Below are 20,992 nucleotides of genomic sequence, written 5' to 3' on the forward strand. Positions count from 1 at the left end.
CCACATAAAGAGGAGGGGCTGAAACGGAAGAGGGGGACAGAAGAAACCTGAATGTCTCGCTGAAGTAAGGGAAGGTGCAGGACAAGATAACGGCTAGTCAAGGAAACTTTACATAATGTGTGTAAGTCAAGGTGAGAAATCAGGCTTTCTGAACGTAAGTCATAGAATGTGGGATGTGCTTTTGCACTGGGCCCTAGGGTGTGGGGAAGTATACCGGGTGTGTCTTGACTCTTAAAAACCTTGCTGAAAGGAGCCTGCAGCTGTTTCTCTTGTTGGTACGGATGTGCGGAGTTTGACAGACTTAGCAGTTTCACGGGAAGAAGGGAACTGGCTTGCCTTCCTGGGACAGGGACCTGTACATGCCCAGCGCCGTCTTTACTGCCGATGTGGTGTGTGGTGGGGGAGGAGGGCTGAGTGATTTCAAGGATGGAGCAGGACCGCGGCAGGAGGGCGGCAAGCTGGTGACCCAGGAGCAGCAACATCTTTCCCAGGAGCCCCAGAGCATCCAGGCACGTGGGGGTCTCACGGCTGGGGTGCCTGGATGCCCAAGTGTCCCCAGGGATGGGGCTGCCCTCCTCCTCGAAGCCCTGAGCCTCCGTGCCAGGCCCGCAACTCACTTGCCTGTGGTTGAAGCCTGGGTCCCCACCCTGCCTCGGCCGCTTAAACTCTCGGTCCTCCGGGCCTGGGGTGAGTCAGCCAGCCGCCTGAATGTGGACTTGCTCCCTCTGCTCCGAGAGTCGTTTGCAGGGATTGAGAGGGTAGACACGTAGACGACTCTGCTTAGCGCTGGCGCAGAGCTGGCCGGGGCCCAGGGATGCGCAGCTGGTCCGTACGGGTCCTGCTCCTTTGCTGCTGTGTCTTCTGCTCCAGGTAAACAGCCTTCCTCCTCAACTCTTCTCCCCGGTATGACTTGAGGACCTCGTGTCTACCAGGAGCAAGATCGTGATGCTCACCCGCAGCCCCAACCCAGCCCTCTGCTCCTGCCCCAGACAGCCTGTTCCTTGACCAGGCTCCCAGGACCAGCGAAGTTATTCCTGCAGCTCAGCTCAGGACAGCAGAGCTCTGTATGAGATGCTTGGGACCTGCATTGTGGTCATCTGGAAACAAGAGAAAAGAAGAGAATTTAAAGTGGGCTGGGAAATAATACAATTATGTAAAGTTTAAAAATAAAATTTAAAAAAAATAGAATACAAAAATATCTAGCACCCAGAAAGATATTAATAAAAGTCATAGTATGAATAAAAAAAAAAATAATAAAGTGGGCTGGGGACTTCCCTGGTGGTTCAGTGGCTAAGGACTCCGTGCTCCCAATGCAGGAGGAGGTCCGGGTTTGACTGCCCCCACCCCAAGTCAGGCAGCTAGATCCCATATACTACAACTGAGAGTTCGCATGCTGCAAGCAAATACCCCTCCTGCTACAACCAAGATGCAGCACAGCCAAATAAAAAAATAAATAAAAGTAGTAAAAAAAAAAAATAGTGAGTTGACCACATCCCCGCTGGTGTGGGTTGAGCCTGAGTTCGCGGGTTCTTTCCTGCCCTAGGGTGGGGTTGCTGTCTGGGCTGCGGGGGAGGTCAGGAGCTTCTCTGGTTGCACGTGCCTCAGCGCCCCGGGGGCCCCCAAGAAGGGTGAGGAGCACCCCCCATCTTCTCCTTCTCCTCCCCGGTGTGTCCAGCCCGACGGTGCCCGGCGAGGGTGACCAGTCCAGGGTGACCTTGCCACTGTGCCCCGCCGGTTCCTAGCTGGGATGCCACCTGCTGGCTGTGGTCACTTCCTCTGGAAGCAGGGGTCTGCTAGGTCACCTCGAGTTGGACGTCTCTCTGTTAATCCCTGCGTCCCTGGAGGACCCCCTGGAATTGTTCCCCGACAGATGCGCATATCGTCAGGGCAATAAAAGCCTTCTCAGGAGCCTGTGTATCTTAAATCACTTTTAAAAAAATGAACTGTTTAGAACGAATGTTTACTTCGTTTCTTAGAAACAAGCCATGTGGTAAATACCAGCCTTTATTTTCTGGGACATACGAAATGCATTTTAACTGTCAGCTCCAAAAATCCTTTCCAAATCAAATAAACTTTAAAAAAAATTTTTTGTCAGCTACCACTGCTCAGCAGATGTTAGGCCTATTTCTGAACGCGTTCTTGGGTGCTGCTTAATGTTCCAATGAACGAAATCTGTAAACGCTAATAAAATTTGAGGAGTTTTGAAATCTAGCCAGTTCAGTGTTTCCACGTAATTTTACCATGTTACTTGCAACCAAGTGATTAAAAGTACATGAACATTTTTTAATGAGGAGTATCTGAAACCTTATGAAGAGCCTGCTGGTAGGTTGGCTTAGTAGGTAAAGCAGCAGTCAGTCAGTTCAGCCACATTCTCTAATTATTGCAGATGCTAACCCGGTCTCTAACCGTAGACATATCGTTGACCCTTGTCATCGTCCTGATCTGTGTAAACAGCATGCTAAATGACTGTCCCCTCGCACGTAAGCCATATTGAGGATCAGATAATATTGCGTTTAAAACAGGCGAAGAATGCTAAAATTATCGCGTTTCTTTATTTCAAGGAAATAAAGAGAAAATAGGTTCTGCTTCATTTTTAACAAGAAAAAAAAAAAAGGCCGTAAAATTAAGAGTAAGGAGATTATGTTTTTGGCATGGACAGAGTTGGCAGGACAAAATGTGTCTCTGAGCCGGTTGTCTGGAACTCTGAACACACCGTCCTGTATTGTTATAATTAATTCAGCGGGAACCCGGGGGCCTGCTGAGAGCTGGGCACTGCGCCTGCGGTCGGGGCGGGCGCTCCCGAGAGGAGGCGAGGCTTCAGGACGAATGGCTGTAGTCGCAGGTGGTCATTTACACCTGAGCAGCTGTGCACGCTGGCTTCTCCCGGGAAGCGTCCCACACGCTCGGTCGTGTCGTTTGACCCCCAGAGCCCCCAGTAGTAGCCTGCGTGCTGGGGGACATGGTTGTTGCTTCCCTGAGACACCTCCTGACTTCACAGATGACAAAACCACTTCCTTCATAGGAAAAAAGGAGACTGGGGTCTTGAAAGTTTTATTGTCAAAATGACAGATCATTTTTTCTAGAGAAATGTTAAACCCCAAGAAGGGTTTTTTTTTTGCTTTAAGTGGTAGTTTAGTAGCTAAGTCATGTCCAACTTGTACAATCCCCTGGCCTGTAGCCCACCAGGCTTCTCTGTCCATGAGATTCTCCAGGCAAGGAGACTGGAGCGGGTTGCCATTTCCTCCTCCAGGGGACCTTCCCGACCCAGGGATCGAACCTGGTCTCCTGCATTAAAGGTGGGTTCTTTTCCGACTGAGCTACCAGTTAGAGCATGACTTGACTGTATGTTAGACAACAGTTGTTGGGCCTGTCGGAGCTGACGCCCCTCCTGCCCGCCAGCGTGTTCGTCCTGAGACACACCGGCTGGACACCCTCCACTGAGTCCTGACACTGTTTCCAGGGGAATGAGACGGTTCCTGAGAGTGTTCCAGCTCCATCCCCGGAAATGGGAGGTGACATTCCCAACGCTCAGGGCCTTGTCCCCAGCAGGAACCTCGAAGGCAGACGGCTGTCCCGCAGCGGTCACCCCCAGCCCATGCAGTCAAAGGACTGGATGCATCTCTCTTTTTTTGCAGTCTGCACAAACGTGTATTTACAAAACAACCACGTTACATATACACAGGCTTTTGACACACAGTAGTTTAAACTGTCATGTCTTTTTACTCCTAGAAGGTAAAGAAAAAATTTAATAAACTAATCCTTTTTGCTGTTTTTATACAAAGTGACAGGTCATACACTTTTTTAAGTTTTAAAGTCTTTTGCTAAGTGCAAACCCTGGATTCCTGTGTCCAGTTTTAAGGCAAGAATGGGACCATTGCAGAGCAGTCTCTCTCTCGGGGGAGCAAGCCTGGAGGGGGAGGTGCCGGCTGCTTCCCAGGCCGCTGACCCCAGACCTTGGGTGGGGGGGCATTGTTGCATTTCTAAAGTCTTCTAAGAATAAACAAAAACAAAACGCCCCACGCAAACAAGGCTTCTGCCCACAAGGCCTGGAGTATTGACTGTCTGGCAGCCCCTCCCAGAGACAGTCTGAGACCCCTGCCCTGCGGTGTGTCCACACTTCAAGGTGTGACCTGCAGAGGACTCTGGGTTTCTCCACAGGATCCCAACTCACAGCCACCAGCCCGTTTTAGTTTTCTCGAAGCAAACACCTGAGTTGCATGCAGAGGACTGTGAAACGACAGTTCTATGTTTATTTTTAAATGTATTCAAAAATACAGCTCACATGACACAAATAATTTTTTTTTTAATAAGTTCTTTTCACACTGGGAAACACTAGTTTAGAGCAGTCGCGTCTGAGAGATGGAGAGACCGTCTGGTCGGCCCCTGGTGGGTGCAGGCCAGCCCACCCCACGCCCACACCCATCTTGCTGAGGCGCCTGCCCCTGGGCACGTCTCGGGCCCTGGCCGGTGGGGCCTGGCCTCGTTTTTTAAAGCCACCAGGTGAGCAGCTGGGCTCTGTGTCCTGCGGACTCAGTCCTTTGTGTAATTTATCCTTTTTGATGCTTAAAATAAATGTGCAACGCACTAAAAATAAATAACCTTAAGAATGTTTTTGCCCAAGGAAACAGATGTGCACCACTAAATATATTCCATTTACCACCAGACTATTTCAGAGACAGGAGTCAATGCTGGAACGTTCACCTACAGCCCCGGCAGTGAGCACTCAGTGTCCAGCCAACAGCCTCCCTCTTTGGTCACCCATCCATCCCTCGCTTTATTGACGCTTCTCAGATACCCTGTTTTTTTTAAAAAGACAAATTGAAGTTTTGCGGCTGCCTTGCACCAAGTGAGTTGTTGGTGGTTTTTCCCAGCAGCATTTGTTCCTCCGTGTCTCATATTTTGATAGTTCTTGCAAGACTTCAAACTGTTTTCAAGCAAAAAGCTTGTGGCTGGCTGAAGGCTCAGGTGATTTGGTCGGCCTTTTTTTTTAGCAGAGGCTTAAAATTAAGGTACGTATGTTGGTTTTTTAGACATGATGCAGTTGAACGCTTAGAAGTCTATGACGGTACGGTACGGACGTAACTTACGCGCCCTGGGAACCTTCCAGGTTTTGTGACTCACTTTATTGTGGTACTTTATTGCGGTGGTCTGGAGCTGAACCCACAATCGCTCTGATGAGCGCCTGAATATTAGATTCTATTAATATATGGAGGTGCCCATCATTTTGGAGAAATGGCCGTTTTCTCCTTCAGAGGGCTGATTCAAAACCAGACGCCCCCCTGTGTCATCTGCTCAGGGGGTTCCCAGTGTGTTCCAGGGGACACGGACTGTGTCTGTTCCTGGTGCCCGGTCCCCTCCCATTCCCCATGCAGCCAAAAGGAAAAGCCTCGTCCCTTTCCTTTTTCTCCTACTGCCCTTGACAGTCAGAAATCCTGGGGACTTCCCTGGCGGTCCAGTGGTTGATTCCATGCTTCCAGTTCAAGGGGTGTGGTTTCCATCCCTGGTCGGGGAACTAAGATCCCATGTACCGTGCAGTGTGGCCAAGAAAATATATATTAAAAAAAAAAAAAGTCCTGTCTTGTTCACTCTGTTCCTGGCATCACTCGCTGACGTGGAAGTCCCCAGGTAGGTTAGGAACACACCGTGTGTGTCTTAATTGCTCAGTCCAACTCTTTGTGGCCCCATGGGCTGTAGCCTGCCAGGCTTCTCTGTCAACCTCTACTCTCGGGACAGCGGAGTGTATGTCTGTCCTGTGAGCAGGGCTTGATGGCTCAGCTGCCAGATTCAGGGGCCTCAGTGAGACCCCTGGTCACCCTGAGTCTCCTGCGGTTTGGGCCATGCAGGCTGCCTGTCTGTTGGAGCAGCCACTGAGTTACTGGGAGAAGCACCCAGTTCCGGGGAGGATGGTGTATGAACTTTGTGGGTAGGGGCGGGTTCTGGCCTCCCAAAACAGTTTTGCAGGAGAGTCCCAGCATGTGGAGCCAGGGCAGCCCGAGTGTGTCCGGGGCTCCAAGCCCCAGGGAACAGGCTACAGGCCCAGGCGTTGGCATCACACCTAGAGCATGAGCTGAGGACGGCAAGGTCCAGGCTTGTCTGTGCAACAAGTGTCCCCTTTCCACTGTAGAGCGCTTGGACATTGTCACGAGAAAGGATGCTTCAGGCTCTGGGACCTGCCTGCCTTCTGGGATCACTGATGCTGTGGGGCATGGTTTACTCTGCAATATCTGAGATTCTGCAGCCGTGATTACAGAGACATGTTTTGTTGTGACCATGCTACCTTACAGCAGTTTTAGGGGGTATTTTTGCAGGTGGTTGTTTTGTCGTCGTTTAGTTGCTAGTTTGGCTGACTCTGTGTGACCCCATGGACTGTAGCCCACCAGGCTCCTCTGTCCATGGAATTCTGCAGGCAAGAATACTGGAGTGGGGTTGCCATGCCCTCCTCCAGGGGGTCTTCTTGACCCAGGGATGGAACCCAAGTCTCCTGCATTGGCAGGCGGATTCTTAACCATTGAGCCACCAGGGAAGCCCCCCACCTTTTTTTTCCACAGAGGAAAAGCTAATAAAACTTGAAGGTGGAACTGAGTCTGTCCTTAGTTGATGATGACCAGCCAGCCTACACCTGCCCAGGGCTTCCATGTTTATTGTCTTGAAAAGGTGGTATTTGGAGGGGAGAGCTCTTAGCAGGTTTCACATGTTAAGCTGCCAATTTACATTTTCCTCAAAGCTCTTGAAGTTAAGATATAAGGAAGTTCAGTATGACTATTGAGCAACAAACCACTTCCTCAAACATTAATCTCAGATTTCTTTTTGAGCAGCAGTACCATTTTTACAAAATGCTTTCAGTAGCCCTCTGACACCTTGTGCTGGTCCATTAATAAAACTCGTACAGGTTCTTGTTTATAAATCTGACTCGCTGCTTATCAGGGATGGCAATGAAGCTGTTTTCATGAACACAAAATAGCGCTTTAGGGTCTCCTGTTTCCATTTTACATCTGCCTTTTCACCCAGTTAATTTTTGCTTGTATTTACTTGATGTCAAGAAAACCTGAACTACACAAGTGAGACCTTAAAGATAGATTCACTTCCTCTGCCATTTCAAGGTTACTCTTCTGTGAAGTAGATCCAGAAGTGTTGAAGCAGTAGGAACAGTGAGGTTCTTGAAATTCCAGGTTGAATTAATAAAAATCAGCCACTCATTCCCTAGAGGTGTTCAGGCAGGGGCCCCATGGACCATGGTGCTCACTAAATGTGCGGTGACATCCCCGGGAGTCAGCTGGTTAACTATTTGATTGTTGCTGCTTAACTGACTTGCATCACACAAAAAACTGTCACTGCACATGTACCCAGCGTGTCCCTCCCAAGAAGGTGGGATGTGTCCCAAAGCAGGTTGCTGGTTTTTGGAAGGCCGAGGTGATGGTGCAGCCCCCCCAACACCCCAGCAGCGGGTTCTGCCTTTGCAGAGAGGTTACCTGATGCAGCCAGAGCCACTGTCTTAGTCTGTGACTTAGAGTGTAACACGCTTGCCAGTGCAAGTTGGTTGTTACTGTCAGTTTCAAAACCAGTCATACATCTCTTAAAAAATACTACACTGGCCACTTTGCAACCCCCTACAGAGGCTCTGGAGAATGTTCCTGGGGGTGCACCTTGAACCCCCCTGCAGGATAAGAGCCCCCACCTTGACTGGCATGACAGCTCTTCAGCAGGGCCTCCGCGGCTCCGTCCTTAGAGAGTCTCTGTGGTTTCCTCCTGGAAGACCGTGTGCTCTGCAGGTCCGTGTCTTCCTGCATTTCAGGACAGTCCCTCCGTACTTCACCGAGTTCTTTAGTTGGGCATTTGTTGTCAGAGGCAGCATTTCTCCTTCCCTTGGTTTCGTTTGTCTTCCTGTCAGTTAACTTCTGTCTTTTCGTCTCCTTGATGGAGTTTATTTCCTGCTGTTCCTCCTTGTCAGAATTTCAGCTTGGAGCGGTGTTTTCTTCTCTCCCTTACTTTTCCACATTTTATTCATTTGTTCCAAAGTGCCAGTTTGGTCCTCCATTCTAGAGGCTTCCATCTCTTCTGACGCTGTTTCAGATTCTTCTCCTGGAGCTCTCGTCTCGTTAAGTGCCTGTTAGTGAGTGGCATCAGGGAGGGAGGCGACTGGAAGGGATTTCCTTCTGCTTTTTGGGTTTTCTCTTCCATCTGCCCTTTGAGTTTTGCAGGCTCCTTTGCAACTCTCCCCCGCTGACCTTTTTTTTTTTTAGCCATGCCATGCAGCTTGCAGGATCTTGGTTCCCTGAGCAAGGACTGTACCCTGGCCACAGTGAAGAAAGCCCACAATTCTAACCACTAGGCCACCAGGAAACTCCCACAATCCCCTGTCCCCTTTTTTCCTCCTGCCGTATCTTCACATGATGTCTTTACCATTTCTGTAGCTTTTCCCTCCCTTTTCCTGAGATTGGCACGGTCCTGATGGCAGTCCATTGCAAGGATGCATGTACTTCTCAGGCCATTCACACTGGCTGGGGCCACCTGAGGGCTTCGTGGCGAGCCTTGTCCTGGGTGAGGTCTGGGAAGCCCCCCACCGCCACCAGGTTTGCTGGGGAAACAGGACACCGGGTAGAGGAGACCTGTCTGGACCAGAGGGACGCCCCCCGTGCCTGCTCCTGTTCCCTCAGACCGCCGATACCCACCCCCTGCCGGAAAGTGCTGGATACGGGGCTGAGGCTGGGTGTTCCCTCCCCTGAGAGCCTGAGTATAACATGAGCCCTTTGTCCTCTGAGGGTGTCCCCTCCAGACCAAGGGGAGCTGCTCTTACAGGCAGGCCACTGCTCTCCAGGAACCTGCTGGGCGCCCGCCCCGGTGGGCGGTGGGAGGGTGTGTGTGCTGCCCCCCGGGGCCCCTCCATGCAGTCTGCGTGTTGCAGGCACTTTGCCTCCAGAGAGCCTTAGCGGCTGCTAATCTTGGAACTTCCTCACGGTCAGGGGCCGGGACAGGAGGACCCTCTGCCCCCGGCCATAGCATCCCTCCTCCCTCGGGGACCAGGAGCCCCTGCCCACCTGGCTCTGGGGTCCTCCTTGATTTATTTGGCTGTGCTGGGTCTTCTTTACTGCATGAGGGCTTTCTCTGGTTGCGGCGATCGGGGCCGCTCTCCAGTTGTGGTGTGCAGGCTTCTCGTTGCAGAGCACGGGCTCTCGAGCGAGCCGGCTTCAGTATTTGCAGCTCAAGAGCTTAGTTGCTCTGCAGCAGGTGGGATCTTCTGAGACCAGGGATCGAACTCCTGTCTCCTGCATTGGCAGGCGGATTCTTAACCACTGGACCACCAGGAAAGTCCCCTCCTTTTCTCCCCCTTCCCCCGCCCTGCTCCTTTTTATGCTTAAGGCCAGTGATTTCAAGGTGGTTTATGTGACACTTTGCATCTTTTCTTGGTGGATGGTGAATTTTTTTTTCTGGTTGTTAACTACCTCTCCTCCCCCCGTCTCTTTTATTAGAAATGGAAGAAAGGGAAATTCCGTTACAGCAAAATTTGAGTCTTTCATCTTACCCTGGAACTTTGCCTTCTTTCCTGATCTTTCGTCTTTGTCGTACTCAGGTCTGAATGGAATGAAGTTGTTGAAGACAGTAGCCTTTGTGTTAAATCCCATTTCACCTCAAGTCATAACTGTGAGCCTTTCACCTATGAACTTACTTACTAATCACCACGCATTAATTGGATCCTTACTCTTAGTTCATTTTTATAGTCGCCCCCTCCTTTTTTTAAAACAATAAGTTTAAAAAAGAAAATTGGCAGAGGAAATGAAGTCTGATTTGGTTAAATTTTATAATCGAATATGTTACCAATAAAACTTCTTTCCCAGTGTAAATATATGATCCAAAATTCATTTAAATATCACAACACAAAACTTCTCCAAAACCTCAGCGATAGGCATCAGGCTGCAGTATTTTTACCAAAGAGCAAAATTCATTTTAAGAAATTTTTGGCACATGATTAATTTTTTTATGTTCTCCCAGGGAGAAATGAAAAGATTCATTGTTGTCTCCAGTGTATTCCTCTCATCTCTCCAGTCCTAAATAATTAGGAGAGGACCCCCTTAGCAGATATTCTATTGTATTACTAGGCTAAGTAAGAAGAACGTTTTGGGCAGATGTCAGAAACGACAAGAATCTCGAAACTGTCCCTCTGGGAAAATCAGGCGCTCCTGAGCTGGGGCCCGGCGAAGGTGTCAGGACTGGAGGCCAGGACTTAGCAGCCGAACAACATCAACGATCAGCCTCTGCAGGGGGCTGTGTTATTTCTTCCTGTCTGCAATTATTCACAGGTGGGCCTGGTCAGGATGTTTCCTGTGAGCTAAACACAAGTATTTTTGCTTAATGCTCATTACCTGGGAGGCAGGGTTCCCAGAGATGGGCCGTTGTATCATTTAATCTTATAGGCAATATCCCTTTCATGATGAACTTGTAACAAAATACAAAGGTGTTTTCCCTATCACAAACAGTGTTGGGCAGGTCTGTTCCTTTTTAGTCTCCTAAGCACTAAGTTTCCTAAGGGTTCCCAGGTGGCGTTAATGCTAAAGAACCTACCTGCCAATGCAGGAGACATAAGAGATGAAGGTTCCATCCCTAGGTTGGAAAGATCCCCTGGAGGAGGGCATGGCAACCCATGTCAGTGTCCTTGCCTGGAGAATCCCCAAGGACAGAGGAGCCTGGTGGGCTACAGTCCCTGGGGTCGCAAAGTCAGACGCTAAGTGACTTAGCAAGCAGGCACAGGGATGACTCATTTGCAGCTGAAGACAGCTTCCTTCCATGGTGGTGAGTGGAATGAGAAAAAGATACATGCCACCACCCACATTCTTGGTGTTGCCCTGTGGGTGTAGGGAATTACACGAAGGCTTCCAGGCTCCTTTGCGGATGGTGTGTGCCATGAACTGTCACAGCAGAAATCCACACAGAAGAGAGAAGACGTGAGAACTGGGCGGCATGCGCGGGTTTGGGTCTCTCCCCCTCCTTTCTCGGGGGCAGGGGGTCAGACTGATCAGCGTCTGAACTTCTTTTCCACCCAGTTAGATGTGGATGTTCTGGTGGTATTTGCACCGTAAGATGCTGTGAGGAGGATGAGATGAAGTGGGAAGAGAAGTGCTTTGTAAACTATAAAGTATAAGGCTCACTGTTGCTTGGAGACCTGTTAATGATATGTTAATAATTTTTAGTCCAATTAGCCAAAAGCATAGAAATGTCAAACATCTGTTGGGAGTGTTTACTGCCAACAAAACTTTTTTTTTTTGGTAATAGGAAAATTCAGTTTTCTTTTTTCCCTTTTTAAAGCAGAAATGCCAACCCAGGTGAGATGATTATACCTCTCTTGATGCAGACAGCTCTTATATTTAACAAGATTCCATTGTAGATCCATCATGCCTAGCTTGAGTTTAAAGAGTAGAGGGAATTCAGCTGTTTTGACCTACACTAGCATCCCAGATTCAAAACTGGTTCCCCCAGCATGAGACCAGGACTCAAGAGTAACTTTGAAACCTTGAGAGGAATTGGTCACCAGTGGATTATACCCTGGAGAAGGGGATGGCAACCCACGTCAGAATTCTTGCCTGGAAAATCCCATGGACAGAGGAGCCTTGTAGGCTCCAAAGACTCCCAAAAGGTCACCGAGAGTCAGACACAACTGACGACTAAGCACAGCACAGTGGATTGTAAGGGATTCCTTTAAGTCTTTTTTCAAGATATTAAAAAACAAAACAAAACACTGATCTTTTCTGTCCAGTGAGCTTTTCATAACACATCCATGTCAGCATCCCTGCTTCGGTTTGGTACATTCAGGTCCACCTTTTACCTTGACCCGCCTAAGAATCCAGGCTCAAGGGCAACAGAGGCTCCCAGGACAGTTTTCTGGGTGGAAACTGAAAACTAACCTTTGAATGAACCTGAAATTTAAAAAATTGCATGTGGGGCTTCCCAGGTGGCTCAGTGGTAGATTATCCACCTGCCAATGCAGGAGATGCAGGTTAGATCCCTGGGTTGGGAAGATGCCCCTGGAGGAGGAAACGGTCAACCCACTCCAGTACTCTTGTCCTGAGAATCCCATAGACAGAGGTGCCTAGCGGGCTGCCAGTCCATGGGATTGCAAAAGAGTCAGACACAGCTGAGCGACGGAGCACACACAGGCACAGGTTGAATTTAGGCAGGAAGAATGTCCCCTTTCTGTGTACACATGAGATGTAAGCGATCTTGCTGTTCAGCGAAACTCAGGAAAACCAAAGCCCAGAGACTAACTTGACTCTGCTCACCCATCTGTGCCTGCTTTAACGTGGTGCTGTCTGCCTCTGCTGGTCAGAAGCCATCTTGTGATGGAGTGCTCTCCGTCTCCCTTCTCAGGGAGTTGTCCTCACAGGTACAGAGAGCCCTGCTTCCCCCGTGGACTTGGGTTAAACAGCGGTGCACGGGCCCTGCACACCTGTGCACAGGTGGGCTGAGCCAAGTGCTTGTCGATGGCTCCCAATACAGGGGTCAGGTTTGGGCACACTCTAAAAATAAAATGATCCCTCGGGTGATTTAGTGTTATGTAGTAGTATTTGGCAGTCAGAGAAGGTTGAGTTATTCATGTAACAAGTTTATGGGGTGGGGCCATGGTTGCAAAGTCCTGTCAAACAGACCTGCAGGGAGATATAGCCGTTTCTCTGTGTCGACAGTTCTGTATCCACAGATTCAGTCAACCATGGATCAGAAACGTGGAGGGGTGGGGGGGTGGAAATTACAGGAAGTTTTCAAAAAGCAAAACTTGAATTCATTTCATACTGGCAACTATTTACATAGCATTTATGTTGTACTTAAAGCTCTTTACATGGCCTTTACACTATATTACATGTTACAAGTAATCTGTAGATGACTTAAAGTATACAAGAGGATGTACACAGGTAATGTGAAAATTCTTCACCATTTTATGTAGGGGATTTTGGAAGCAGCCCCCTGTGGATTCCGAGGGATGACTTTATTGGAAATCGGATTAGAAAACAGACATTTATAAATCTACATTAAAAATGAAATTGGATGTAGAGTTTGGTGGTGTGCTCTAATATTTCAGTAGGAAAAGATCCAAGGCTAGGATCAGATGGTGGGTTTGAATTTCACAAAACAAGGGCAGTGGCCCTGATGAATGCAGACCAGCTTGCTGCCGCCCACGCCTTCATCCCAAGGCTTTTTCCCTTTGTGTCTCTGAAGCAAACTATAGAAAATGGCTTTTAAAGTCTAGTATTTACCTGCTGGGCTGCGTTTCTCCAGTACTCAGTGGTCTGTGTTCCCTTTGAGCCTGACAGTCTACCAGCAGTAGGAGTTTATTGTTTACATACAACCTTTTTAATCATATTCTTTCTCAAAATCTGGGTGCTGAAACACCTGGCTGATTTTTACCTAATTGTCAAACCTTTGGGTTCATGGCAGATGCATCTGAGTGTTTCGTTTGTTTCCTGATGTACATACACCACCAGAAAACACCCCCAAGTCCACTGCAAGTGTCTAATATTTGCAGTTGTAAAATATTGAAGAGACATGCTGCTGCTGCTAAGTCGCTCAGTCATGTCCGACTCTGTGCGACCCCATAGACGGCAGCCCACCAGGCTCCCCTGTCCCTGGGATTCTCCAGGCAGGAACACTGGAGTGGGTTGCCATTTCCTTCTCCAATGCATGAAAGAGAAAAATGAAAGTGAAGTCGCTCAGTCGTGTCCGACTCTTAGCGACCCCATGGACTGCGGCCTACCAGGCTCCTCCGTCCATGGGATTTTCCAGGCGAGAGTTCTGGAGTGGGGTGCCATTGCCTTCTCCATTGAAGAGACATACTAACTACATATTTTAGAGGGGAATAATATATAATGATTTTTAGAATGGGAAGTGCCCTTAGGGATCCAGAAGACAATCACCTGCCCTTTTAGAGCTGATACAAGTTAGATCAGAGGCCTCTGCTTGTGGTTACACAGCAGAGGAACAGAGGAGCAGAAGGACTCTGAGCAAACCTTTCCTAACCTTGATATTGTGATCTAACCACTTGGACACATAACTTGTAAACGTGACTCTACGAAAACATATTGAAGGAGGTGAATGGCAGTAGACATGAAATCCATCAAGTGCTTACCCTGTAAGACAGAGGACGCAGAGACCCAGGGGAGGGGCAGGGCCAGCAGCGGGCGTCACTCCTGGGTAACCGAGTGGTGACGCCCGAGGGGCGCCAGCTCCCCAGGGAGGTGGGGGCGGCGGCTGGCAGTCGAGGGGTGCTGGTCCTGCGGGCACTCCCCCTCCTGCCCCGGAGACCACGCAGATCGGGATCTGCTGATCCCAGCATGCCCGGGGCAGCTGGGCGGCCTCATGGAGGTGGAACCTGTGTTCACCAGGCAGGGGCCGACCTCCGCATGTGCTAAGATGCCAGGGCTCACGGCGCCTGCCTTTTGCGGAGCTGCGGGGGCGCAGGGACCCCACTGTGGGTCCACCCACAGCCGGAAGCGCACACGCTATCCCAGCACCATCACCTCTGTGTCCTTCCAGCGCTTCTCCATGGAGTGCTTTTTTTTTTCCCGTATCAACAGTGAGGGGGACCAAAATGAGAGTTTATCCGTCGTAATGTTGGAAGGCTTTCTTTGGTGTTTGAGTTTCTCTGTGTAAGCAAGCGCGTCTTGCCCGTTACAGGGGAGCCCGAGTGGGAGTGGCCGTGCGTGCGTGCGTGCTCACTTATCCCGTGTGTGCGTGCGTGCGTACTCACTTACCCCTGTGACCTCCCACCCAGCCTCCCACCCCAGCCTCACAGGGCCTCAGCCCACCTGCAGGCCGATCCTTCTTTGGGGTGGCCCAAACCCCGGAACTCTGGGAGGGAAGGCTGGCATGGTCCAGGGGTCACTGTGGCGCTGAACCAGATGGGACTCGGGCTAGCAAGGGACCCGACCCACAGCCTCTGGGGCCGGAGATGTTTTGGCAGCGTGGTTCTCGGGGGGCGTCCAGTTGCTCGGGGTTGTCAGTTCGCTGGTGTTTCTGGAAGGCCCCTGTGCCGGGGGAGTTGAAATGAGACGCGTTCCTCTGAGACCGCGAATTCCCAAGCCCGGGGAAGGGGAGGGCGCAGAGCGCAGAAGGTGGAGAGGTGGTCTGTCTCAGGAGGTGGCAGAGGAGCCCAGCGGTGGGCGTGTTTCCCGCTGTCCAGGGGAAGGGCTGGCAGTCCGACGCAGGACGCCGATGGGAGGTGCTGGAGGCGGCTGTGCGCCCACCCGGGCGGGAGGGGTCAGCCCCGCCCCCACCCCGCGGTCGCCCCGCCCCCTCCACGCGGCCGCCCCGCCCCTGACCCCGCGAGGTCTCTAACGCTGTCTGTCGCCAGCCGCCCCGCTGTGTCTCGCGCAGGTGTCGTCCAGTAGCTTCTGTCTAACCCGTGTGTGGTAGCAGCCCCTCCCTTGTGCCCTGTGAACACGGAAACGCCATCCCCATGCTGTTGTGTGTTTCCCCTCCAAGAACTGGGTTTCCCTTGAGGAGAATACAGAGATTCTCAGCCCTGGGATTTGTCCACGCGGTGGAGACCAGGCCCCCGCCCTTTTCACAGCACAAGAAAATTTCGTTTCGGTTTCCTGAACCCAAGGAGAGAATGAGGAATTTCGATGCTCTCCATTTTTGGACTCTGTATCAGCCGGGTTCCCAGGGAGAGAGAGACATCCCGAATCTGCACACAAAGCCCGCATGAGCGCTCCACCCTCCTGAGTCCTGAGCGATCCTGGCCTTGCGCGGAGCCTGTGTGTTCTAACTCCAAACGATCATGGGTTCTTAAAGACGACTATTGGAATCTGGAGTGGCAGTAGTCCTTCCAAAGCCCAGTGGTTGCTGGAGACAGATCTGAAGCTACTCCTAAACACTCAGGGCTGCCTCCAGGGCCGCAGTCTAGGGCGTATTTTTCCACAAGCGAAGCCCACGTCTGTTTGCCCCCCCACGCTCTGTCTTTCCTGTGTAACCAGGTGTTTTGTGTGTGTGTGTGTGTGGCAGGTGGCAGGTTCAAGAAAGAGATTGTCGTCGACGGACAAAGCTATCTGCTGCTGATCCGAGATGAAGGTGGCCCCCCGGAGGCCCAGGTGAGTACAGCACCCGCACTGGGGACCCGCGTGCGCCTCTGGCTCCTCCTTGAGGCTCTGTCTCTGCAGGTGTGCACAGAAGAGTTGAAAGAGCGGCCCCTGGAAATGTTTCCTGTGACTGAGGTTTCTCAGTTCAGTTCAGTTGCTCAGTCGTGTCCGACTCTGCAACCCCATGGACCGCAGCACCCCAGGCCTCCCTGTCCATCACCAACTCCCGGAATTCACTCAGACTCACATCCATTGAGTTGGTGATGCCATCCAACCATCTTGTCTTCTGTTGTCCCCTTCTCCTCCTGCCCTCAGTCTTTCCCAGCATCAGGATCTTTTCCAGTGAGTCAGTTCTTCACATCAGGTGGCCAAAGTGTTGGAGTTTCAGCTTCAACATCAGTCCTTCAAGTGAATAGTCAGGACTCATTTCCTTTAGGATGGACTGGTTGGATCTCCTTGCAGCCTAAGGGACTCAAGAGTCTTCTCCAACACCACAGTTCAAAAGCATCAATTCTTCCGCGCTCAGCTTTCTTCACAGTCCGACTCTCACATCCATACATGACCACTAGAAGAACCATGCTATGCTATGCTAAGTCACTTCAGTCGTGTATGACTCTGTGTGACCCCATAGACAGCAGCCCACCAGGCTCCCCCGTCCCTGGGATTCTCCAGGCAAGAACACTGGAGTGGGTTGCCTTTTCCTTCTCCAATGCATGAAAGTGGAAAGTGAAAGTGAAGTCGCTCAGTCGTGTCCAACTCTCAGCAACCCCATGGACTGCAGCCCACCAGACTCCTGCGTCCATGGGAGTTTCCAGGCGAGAGGACTGGAGTGGGGTGCCACTTCGGACCTTTGTTGGCAAAGTCATGTCTCTGCACTTTAATATGCTGCCTAGCGTTGGGGAGAGGCTAATTCTGTTTTTCCAGAAACCTGGAGGGGCAGTTTGGTCTGTGTGGCTGATGTTCCCTTTCTTTTTCTAGGAAGGAAGGAAGAGCAGCTTTTGCACTGATTTGTCAACTCAGTGGCATTGGTATCTGGAAGTTTCTATAGCTTCCCACCCTTTTCTTATAAGTGTTTCACCTCGAGAGCATGCTAAGTCACTGCAGTTGTGTCTGACCCTTTGTGACCCCCATGGACAGTAGCCCGCCAGGCTCCTCTGTCCAAGGGATTCTCCAGGAGAGAATACTGGAGTGGGTTGCCATTTGTTCTGGAGCGGTGCAGTCACTTAGAAAGCTGGGTGGAATTTGGAAATCTGAACGCCACAACCAGGCTGCCCACCAGGCTTCACAGCTCAGGTCATTCCCCACTGAAAACCAGAGGCTGCAGCATGGTGTGACTTCTTTGAGAGTTCCTTGAAAAATGGGCATTGTGGAGGAAAAAAAGCCAGCCTGAGTGTGAAAATTTTCTTTCTTTGGTTTACTAACTCCCTAGTTTATGGCTTTATCTCTATAATAATTTACCAGCTAAACACTTTAAAGGAGGTAAGGGCTAGTAATAGTCAAGACTGATTAATGCAAACTTAATATTAAAAATATTCCTGGTGTTCTTTCTTGAACTTACCCGTTTGTGAAAGTGCACTTAAATTTAGTGATTTAAGTGAACGATGTTGAATATGGGGGTTGTTAAAGTTCTAGAACTCCATACAATGAGGGGTGTGTGGCTCTGCAGAAAAGTGGTGTGGAGTTACCGTGTTCCAGCGAGTCTAAAGTGTCACTGATTATAAGCTATGCCAGTATTTAAAAGAAAAATACTGTCAAGTCATGAAAGAAAGCAGTCCTTAAGGTACGTTCTGATAGCAAAGATGTGAAAGTATGGAAAAGATTTCTTTAGCTTTGATGAAACAGCGTAGTCAATGCTAGTGATAAGGAAACATTAAAGACAGGTTAAACATGGAAAGAAGTAGGTTACGAAGCTGTGAGAGCTCGTGGTCAGTGCATGTCTGTTACTTCGAGCAGGACAGGCTTGACATCTGACAGTGTCCTGGACGCTTTGTGATGGCAGTGAAGCTAAATGAGTCTTAGTCGACCCTCACCCGTGGGACATCTGTCTTGCTGTCACCAGGGCTCCCTCGGCGGCGGCTGGGAACAGGTGAATGACATCGGTGAAGTGCGGGAGTCACCTGGGCTGATTTTCCGCCTTTCCAGCTTATACACGTTTCCGAGTATGCAGGGGCAATTCCACACTCAGAGAGCACACCTCGGCTCCGACCATTAAGAGTCTAAGAAGAAAGTTGAGAGACGTGCAGAAACGCATGTCAGAGCTGGCTGAGTGGCTTCAGGACCGCTGCTGTCCAGGGTCGCTGCCCAGGGATGGACACTGGTGGGTCCAGAGAGGCACAGACACGGTGCTTTTTTTTCCTGACTCCAGTGGTAGACCAGCGAGCCGGCCACCTGGACCAGAGATAGTGATGAGACCTGTCCCCAGGGGCTCCAGGTCCACCCTGGAGAGGGAACTCCAGCTTGAGGAATTGGGGGCCCAGCGCACCACCCTACCCTGAAGGTTTCATCAGCCGTGATCGCTGTTGTTACTGTTTAGTCGTTATCATCTGAACTTCAGGTTTAATTCTGTCCTGTCACATAGAATCTCCACGGGTAACTGAATACCCTTCTCATTTCTATGTAGAAGTCAGAGCTTGGGCTCCCAGGTGGCGCTAGAGGTAGAGAACCCACCTGCCAATGCAGGAGACATAAGAGGTGCAGGTTTGATCCCTGGATCAGGAAGATCCCCTGGAGGAGGGCATGGCAACCTACCCCAGTGTTCTTGCCTGGAGAACCCCATGGACAGAGGAGCCTGGAGGGCTGCAGTCCATGGGGTTGCAAAGAGTAGAACATGACTGAAGTGACTTAGCAGGCCAGCTTAACCAGTGGAAACTTTGCCCACATGTATTAGAGCTGATGCCTTGACCATCAGAACTTGCGCTGGAGCTGCAGCTTCTTTTAGAAAAAGCACATGGGATTTTTCCCCCCATTTTCACTTGGGTCTTTCATTAAAGAGGAGGGCGTCAGGCTCCAGATGGTACCTGGTGCCGTGTGTGTGACCCTGGGGAGCTCTGAGTCCTGGGGTCCTTCAGTCACTTGGCTCCAGCTTTCCAAGGTGACTGTGGGTATCACAGGAGCTAACGTGTGCCTCCGGCTGATTTGCCAGAAAGAGGATCTGATGTGAATTCAGCTGGATGCAGGTAACACAAGAATAAAATGATAAAAGAGCCGGGCCACTGTGGGGTTTTCGTTTTCCCCCTCCTTTTTGCTCATTTTGTTCACTGGTTTGGTCAGTGTCTCTGGCAGTGGGTCGTAATTCCCACGAAGGGTGCTATAGTTCATCCGCAGCAGATCTTGACAATACGAAGACCTCTTCTGTTGGGGGTGGAGGACTTCTGAGCTGTGGGCCCCCAGAGAAGGAGCCCTTTCTCAGGGTCCCAGTGTGGCTTCCTGGGGGGTCTCTGAAGGCTATTTAGGGTGCAGCAGGAAGCTGCGGGGTCACCCCGCCTATCGGTCCCCAGGTCGGCTCTGTGTGTGCTGGGTGCTTTCCATAGGCCGAGTCGGTACAGGGGTGGACATTCCCGTGGGGAAGAAGGTCTGGTTTGACTTTGGAGACACGGTGGCCTGGATGGGAAGCAGGTGTGGGCCCCGGCCCAGGTGTGTTGTGCCAAGGATGAGAAGGGCATTAGTGATGCTTCAGAAGCAGGTTTCGGTAGAAGCTGGACGCCACGCGTGGCCCCCCTGCCTGTGCTCACGAAGGTGACCCAATGCTGCTCCTTCCCTCTGTCTCCTCCCTCCTCGCCACCTGCTCACCTGCCCTCTTTCTCCCCAGTTTGCCATGTGGGTGGACGCCGTCATATTTGTCTTCAGCTTGGAGGATGAGATCAGTTTCCAGACCGTTTACCACTACTACAGCCGCATGGCCAGCTACCGGAACACGAGCGAGATCCCGCTGGTCCTGGTGGGGACCCAGGGTGAGTGGCATCTCTGGGCAGGTGGGGCTCATGGGGTCTGGCCACTGAGCCTCGTCAGTGGCTTCCTGGCCTGTGTTTTCAGAGATGGGGGCGGTTTGCAGACGGTCTAAAGAAGAAATAATTTCCTGCTGAAGTCTTACTTTTTAGAGGGAGAATCCCTGAAATGGCAATCATCCTGTCTCCTCATTTGGTTCAGTGGAGAAATCACTTGGCAACTTGAAAACAAAACACATTGCTACACCCCCAAGGGCTTCAGAAAGAAAGAAAGCCTAATTTCTATATTAGGGCATCTTAATTCTCTCTGTCATAAAGTAGTATGATTTATAAGCAACCTAAAAAGTTACTTCTGTTAACGTTTGCACCTTTAATACTGATTTTTCATACATTGCCGAGTTTCATTTTATTCTGCTGTATTTCTTAATGTCTTATGATCCAAATCTCATTTTTAGCAGATCCCTCAGAGAGCATAGAATCTTACTGCACAGGTACATTTTGTATTTTTTTCTAGGTCACGTAAAACTTGATCTGTTAGTAAAGTGACATCACCTAGGACACTCTTGATCATAGATTCATTGATGTGCTGGTATCTGCTGGGGGCTTAACTAAGGGGTCACAGGGATTGTTTTAGAAAGTCAGATGAAAGTGCAAGTTGCTCAGTCATGTCGGACTCTTTGCGACCCCCATGGACTGTACGGTCCATGGAGTTCTCCAGGCCAGAATACTGGAGTGTGGGTAACCATTCCCTTCTCCAGGGGATCTTCCCGACCCAGGGATTGAACCCAGTTGCAGGCGGATTCTTTACCAGCTGAGCCACCAGGGAAACCAGGTGAAGGTTAACTTTAAAACCGCTTTATCAGAAAAATGAGGAACTTAAAAAAATAATCATGTCCAAGAAACCCTGGATTTATCCCTTCATTTCTTTTTGCAGGTTCTGTTTTTGTTAATTCCTTTGGAATGAGCACATCCGGTCTGCCCTTGCGTGCC

The 20,992-nt window shown here is 50.3% G+C and overlaps 1 protein-coding gene across 11 annotated transcripts in view; it reads left to right on the top strand.

Moving 5' to 3' along the window:
* The window catches only part of AGAP1 (ArfGAP with GTPase domain, ankyrin repeat and PH domain 1), a 569,465-nt gene that overhangs the window by 201,913 nt on the left and 346,560 nt on the right, over nucleotides 1-20,992 (top strand). For all 11 annotated transcript variants that reach the window (XM_027537985.1, XM_027537986.1, XM_027537988.1 and 8 more), the window contains 2 exons: nucleotides 15,985-16,070; nucleotides 19,867-20,008. In XM_027537985.1, coding sequence (XP_027393786.1) covers nucleotides 15,985-16,070; nucleotides 19,867-20,008 — 228 coding nt within the window. The remainder of the gene's footprint in view (nucleotides 1-15,984; nucleotides 16,071-19,866; nucleotides 20,009-20,992) is intronic.

The sequence above is a fragment of the Bos indicus x Bos taurus genome, chromosome 3 (assembly GCF_003369695.1).
Source record: "Bos indicus x Bos taurus breed Angus x Brahman F1 hybrid chromosome 3, Bos_hybrid_MaternalHap_v2.0, whole genome shotgun sequence".
Taxonomy (NCBI): Eukaryota; Metazoa; Chordata; class Mammalia; order Artiodactyla; family Bovidae; genus Bos; species Bos indicus x Bos taurus.